General features: G+C 34.7%; 1 protein-coding gene across 1 annotated transcript; it reads left to right on the top strand.

Annotated features, from left to right (window-relative positions):
• The first annotated feature begins 2118 nt into the window (after nucleotides 1–2118).
• On the top strand, nucleotides 2119–5572 carry LOC109159726 (lysine-specific demethylase JMJ30-like). The gene is made up of 6 exons (XM_019307825.1): nucleotides 2119–2687; nucleotides 2813–3022; nucleotides 3844–3978; nucleotides 4058–4201; nucleotides 5083–5175; nucleotides 5268–5572. Exons 1-6 carry the CDS (start codon nucleotides 2208–2210, stop codon nucleotides 5448–5450), a joined length of 1245 nt encoding a protein of 414 aa, XP_019163370.1. The 5' UTR covers nucleotides 2119–2207; the 3' UTR covers nucleotides 5451–5572.
• Nucleotides 5573–6567: the final 995 nt, after the last annotated feature.

Genomic DNA, 6567 nt, shown 5'->3' with positions numbered 1-6567 from the left:
GTTGTGTTGCAGCCTGCTATATAGTATATATACATATGTTTTTTTTTATTTTTTTTTAACAATTTGGCCTCCAAAATTTGGGGGCTGAATTGGAAAAAAAAATAAAAAAAAAATTATATACATATATTATATGACCTGTTGTATAGTATATTGCATAAATACGTATATACTTTTTTTTTTAATTGGGCCTATAAATTTTGGGGGCTCAATTGTAAAAAAAAAAAAATTAAAAAATTAAAAAATTATATACATATATTATATGAGATTATAAAGCTAGAACAATATTGCAGTAATCATGCATTCACACCAACAAAACATCATCATAAACTTTTATTACTTTGAAATTCTTACTTTGATATATATTCTTGTTATTCAATCCCTAATCTCTAATTTTCCTAATCTCTTTTATTCTTTAAAGAAAAATTTATTTGATGCTAATTTTCATAAAGAAGATCAATGTGATTGTGAGACTGGAAAAAACAAAATTTAAATGATAGTGTTCACAACAATGATAAGTATCACTATGATGATAAAAATGATAAGAATGTTGATAGTTATTTAGACTATGATGGTCACAATGATAAACCAAATTATTCATTTTTATTTGACATATATGATCCAAGCAATTGGGATGCCATTGACCAGGGTTGCAAAGAATATTGTGCCTAGGCGCTAGGCAACGGCCAACCGCCTAGGCGCCGAGTAGGTCGCCGTGATTTTAAATAATTTTAAATTTTTTTAAATTTAAAAAATAAAAAATAAAAATCATGCGCCTAGCGATTTTTTCAACCTTTCCCTTGAATCTAGATTAATATATATTTTTGTGGAAAGGGGCCCAAATTTAAATGCCGCACATGACCTCTATTTTTATTAGAACGGCCCTGGTAATAAGTTTGACTCTCATTCCAATTCAATGGTTGACATATTTGTTGAGCAGATACTATTGATATGATAGTGTGTACTAAAAAAAAAAATTTACTTTTAAGCACACTTCATTCAAATTTGTAAACATATCGAATCCAACAGTTTAAGAATTAAAATAGTTGATAAGTAATCAAATTGTTAATTAGTGTAATAACTATAGTGATGAGGAATTGAGGATACTAAATGTTGTATTATAAATTTTGTAAAGATCTATCTTATCGAATTCAATACTTCAACTTTTTCAATTTTATCGCTCTAATTTTATTTTATTTTCCAATGGAGTCTTTGTACATGTTGATTCATAAAAGTTATCATTCGTACTATATTAGGATATTTAAAAAATGTCACGTTTCATAAATATATCAACATCTATAACTTAAAAAAGCAAAAACTCTTTAAATTTATATTTAAAAGATTAATATTTACGGAGTATTACATATACCTTTATTTTTTTTTTAAATCAAAAAAGAGAGAAATAACCACAGAAAAAAAAAACAAGATTACTAGAATTTAGAAACACTACATAGGCCTCAAGACCTCCAAAATATGCATTGAGGGGATGCTTGATCATTAATAAACCTCAATCATGAATTAATATTTTTGGTGAGGAAATCAAATACTCTATTCTGTTATCTAAAAATATGAATCAACTACGACACAATCTATTACGGAGTATTTATTTACACTTAATATATATATATATATATATATATATATATATATATATATACCCTCTCTCTCCATTGAATACAGAAAGAGTTCTAGTGTTTTATTATGTATACTTTCAATTTATATTTCTCACTTTTATTCTATGATATAATAAATAAATATAAACTATTTTCATTAATAATTTGAGAGTGAAACAAACATTGAGAATAAAAAATGAAAGTTTATATAATATTTTTTATAAAAAAAATACTTTATAAATAGGTGTGTCTAATGAAATTGTGATAATATCTTCCGGGAGAGGGGTACTAATAAACTAATAATGCATGGAAGGACAATATGTACCAAAAAGAAATACGGAGTAATTGTAATAATGTGATAGGAAATGATTAGTAATTAGAGGTGGGGTCCACGACTCGGACCCTCTTGAGTCTTGATTAATGATTATTTTAGATCCATCATTTTCTGGCAGATATTTTTATTGCACTTTTGCATATAAAATGCCGCGTAAGCACCAAAATATCTTCGCATCTCTACACCTCACACGCACTCTTCTCTCTGACACGTCATATCTTCAGAACTCCGAAGGTTCTAGAGGTTCGACACCGCAACCGTTAATGTCCGCCGCTAACGGCGCCGGCTTCTCCGCGACTCCGGTGGAGGAGGAGGAGGAGGACTTGCTCGAGACGCCAGTGCTCGACGCGGGCCGCGCCAATCTCCTGCAGAGCATAGCGGAACAAGGCGGATACGCGTACGTGAGCATGGAGGCGCTGGCGGCCGGCGGCGACGTGAGGGCGGCGGAGGCGGCGAGGGAAATGGCCTGGGAGCAGCTACACTTGGGGCCGTGGCATTCGGTTTTGCCTATCTGGAGAGACGCCTACTCCATGGCATGCCTCCGCGTCGCCAAGCTACATTACGCCGCCGGCGAGTTTAGCCAGGCTATTCGGGCCCTCGACATGGGCCTGATCATGGGCGGCCCGGCCCTCAGAGCTGACTTGAACCTCGCGATCCAAAAAGCCTCGAAGAAAGCCAGCATTGCTCTCGATTCCTCTGTACAAAATCATAACATTGTTTCCGAAGAAGTGAACATGGCGGAGGTGAGGTCCTACTCTATCAGCACAACGTACCACTTTTCACTTGCTCTTCCCTATATGATAAAATAAATAAAAAGAAAATTGTATTTTTGTTCTTCAGTTAACCGAGTATCTATTTGGATATGCAGATTTCGAGAATTTTACCTGCAAGATCACTCTCTTGTAAGTTAGTAGTGAAAAGGTCTGCTTTGTCCTTGGAAGGGTTCATACAAGACCATTATATATCTGGAACTCCAGTCATAATTAGAGGTTGTTTGGATCAATGGCCAGCTAAGAGCAAATGGAATGATTTGAACTACCTCAGAAGTGTTGCCGGCTTCCGCACAGTGCCAGTTGAGGTAATAATCGAGATTGCTTTTACTTCACCATTACTGTGATCTTTGTATTCATTCATGTTTACTATCACATAATCCAGAAAGTAAATTTAGGTGCCCTTGGGAAAACATATGATTGTAGATTGTAAAGATATTGGAAGTGTTTGGTAGATAGCTGTTAGCTGATTGGGTTAGTGGATTTAATTAGTTGATAGTATTAGGTGATTGTAGAAAGATGTTTGATAAATTAGCTATTAGTTGATAGTTGATTACATGCAAAATGACTTTATTAAAAAGCTGATCGAAAAACCATTGAATTTTAGCATTTTAGAGTAATAAGCTGGTACAAAAAAGCTAATTAATCAAACACTTATATTGGCTTTTAATCAAGTCAAACAGCTAATAGTGGTCAAATAAGCCAAAATTGGCTGATAAACTAATTATGTTACCAAACAGGGATATATATACTAGTGGAAGTTATCTATTGACTGATTATTAGCTTAAAGAAGTTATACTATCTATTTATTACATATAATCACCATAATTTAATTAAGCTTTACCAATGGACATTGAGACATTCCATTGATTTGTGTTGTGCTTGTCTATAATTGTGCATATAGGCTCATTCTTGGTGTATTTACCTTTCATCCTTTCCTGGATTGCTGGATACTTGTGTACTTGACTAATTTTTATGTGGAAATTGTAGCTTGCTTTCTTCTGGCAATGTGGTGTGGCTACATTCTGTGCCTTAAATCCTTTAAGATCATGTTAGTGTCCTAAGTTCATAATCATGTAATCAGAAATTTCTTTTTACTCCGTATGAATTCTTGGAATTAATCATCCAGATTGGAAAGCACTATTTGTGCCCAGAATGGAAACAAGAACTAATAACATTCTCTGAGTTTCTTGAGAGGATTCAGTCTAACGATCCCACCTCCACTGAAACTACATACCTAGCTCAGCATCCATTATTCGATCAGGTAAATAAATTTTTTGTATACGTTTAAGGTAAATCATAGTATCTAGATGGCAATCGCTTGACTGTTTTCTAATTGCCAGATCCAGGAGCTGAGGCAAGATATTCTTATCCCTGATTACTGCTCTGCTGGGGGTGGGGAAATCAAGTCACTTAATGCGTGGTTCGGTCCAGCTGGTACAGTGACACCCCTGCATCACGATCCTCACCATAATATTCTTGCTCAGGTATCAATTAGTGAATACATAAAACCTGATTAATCTATTAGATTAATGATAGATTTTGGCCATGTTTTAGGGTTCCTCTGTTCTTGCCTTTGCTTTTATGATGGTTAATTTCTACTGCTACTTCTGTTGGCTTCCATTACCTATATTTGATTGTATCCACTCATTGTCCTCCTCCTCACACACTTTAATAGTTGTCCGTTGTTTCCTCTATTTTTGGTATCTTTGGATCATTGTTTAATCTTCTAAATTCTGTAAGATTGAAATGTATTGAGAGTAAACCTACCAATTGTTGGATGTTGCTTAAAGTTTGACCAGTTTATCAGGACGAAAAACAATAGGAACAGCCTTTAATTCTTTGCTGCTATAAGGTTTGGGGTATAGGAACTGTGTTGAGTGTGATTTGCTGCATTTCCATTTATAAGATAGCTTGTGACTACATATGTGCTACACCTCAGTGACAAATGAATATTCATCTACCCAAGATTTGGCCACATTATGTGATGGAATATTGATAAACTAAGAATTGAAAGTCTGGGGAAAAAATAACTCATTCACTGGTCAAGGGATTATTATTTTTTTTTGATGATGAGGGGAACCCCACAACCCTTTCGAGTGAGTAAACCCCGTCTTGTGATCCTAGCCGACAAAGGGCCACAAGGAAGTAAACCCTGCCTAGGTTATCTATAACTGACCGGCTCAAACTAAGAGGACAAGGATTCGAACTCGTGACCTTGTGGAGGTTACAAGTGTGGATCTCTTGCCATCTTGGCTGGGATTACTCCTTCCTCCGTAGAGTTTCAAGTGATTATTTATTTGTATTGATAATGGTGTTGGAGCTTTGTGAGTTCCATGTGTTTGAGTGTAGATATATTTACTTTCAGGTGGTTGGCAAAAAGTATATCAGGCTTTACCCTGCCACAATCTCAGAAGAGCTTTACCCACATAGTGAGGCCATGCTTAGCAATTCCAGCCAGGTATATATTTAAAAGTAGTTATTAGTAATCATTTAATTGTGATATTAGCGTATAGTAGTATCTGAGGGTGCTGTGAAATGTATGTGTTGAAGGTTGATCTGGACAATATAGAGGAGACTAGAGAATTTGAGAAGATAATGGAGGTTGAGTTTGAGGACTGCATTTTAGAGGAAGGAGAAATGCTGTACATTCCCCCAAACTGGTGGCACTATGTACGCTCTCTCACTACAAGTTTTTCGGTTAGTTTTTGGTGGAACAATTCATCTCAGACTTGACTCCTCTATTCTTCTTCTTGTATACCACTCAAATCAAATGCCAATTTATGTCTCATGGAATAATTCTAAATCACTACTTTTAGACAATTTAATATTATATATATTGTGATGCACTGATGCTCAAGGGCTGTTTCTAACTGTTCCGTTTGAGAATGAGGTCTTGGGGGTGTTCGTTCTGAGGGAGAGAGGATCTGAGCTTCTTGACGTTTAGAGGTGTGCTGACAAAAGTTATAGACAAGCATTTTTCTTGTTCAAGGGAAGTTTGAGAGCCAAGGCTAAGAACTAAAGAAAGGTGCATATGATATGCAATTGTTATACCATTGTCCATCTTGCATTATGGATATGGTTCAAAAATTATGTATTTGTTGTTAAAATATTATGTTTTTCAGCTAACAGGCTATGTTCTTGTAAATAAATAAATTGAACACATATAATAGGTTAACAATAAATACATATTAACATATTATGTTTTTGTAGTTAACAAACATATTATGCATCTTCAACACAAGACATATACACATGTTTTATAGTATATAAAAAAAATTTATAACGTGAATTGAACAATCAAACAATCGTTGTCAAAATTAAAATTAAAAAAATGATGTTGTACAGAACCATGGTTCGTAGTGCACTGTGGACCCTTATCCACGGTATAATGATTGATGTATGACAAGCAGGTCAGGCAAAGAAAACATTATAGTGTACCCATTCATGGCCCACAGCCATACCATACAATTGTTATACCATGGACTAGATTTGTCTTGCATTGTGGATCCTAGTCCAAAAATTATGTGTATGTAGTTGACATATTATGTACCTGCACTTAATGGTTTATGTATATGTAAATAAATTGATGACACATAATATATTAACCAACATATTTACAATTAACGTATTCTTTACTTGCACTTAACAGTTTATGTGCCTGTAGTAACCATTTATGTTTTTCTGTAGTTACCATTTATGTTTCTGTAATTTGTTAAATCTAAATAGTCTAACTATAATGAACCATAGTATACGAGAAACCTGACCTCGTATGAGAGCGGAAGCGTAGCCGTGTTGATCTCCAGCCATGGTTGATATTCCGGTTGTCCGTGTTTTGCCTCAGACTAGACTC

The sequence above is a fragment of the Ipomoea nil genome, unplaced genomic scaffold (assembly GCF_001879475.1).
Source record: "Ipomoea nil cultivar Tokyo-kokei standard unplaced genomic scaffold, Asagao_1.1 scaffold2845, whole genome shotgun sequence".
Taxonomy (NCBI): Eukaryota; Viridiplantae; Streptophyta; class Magnoliopsida; order Solanales; family Convolvulaceae; genus Ipomoea; species Ipomoea nil.
This window is presented reverse-complemented; position numbering and strand designations above follow the sequence as displayed.

Coding starts and splice junctions, on each gene's coding strand:
- LOC109159726 (XM_019307825.1), top strand. CDS start 2,208: ATGTCCGCCGCTAACGGCGCCGGCTTCTCCGCGACTCCGGTGGAGGAG. Junction 3,979..4,057: donor AGCATCCATTATTCGATCAG/GTAAATAAATTT, acceptor TCTAATTGCCAG/ATCCAGGAGCTGAGGCAAGA. Junction 4,202..5,082: donor ACCATAATATTCTTGCTCAG/GTATCAATTAGT, acceptor ATTTACTTTCAG/GTGGTTGGCAAAAAGTATAT.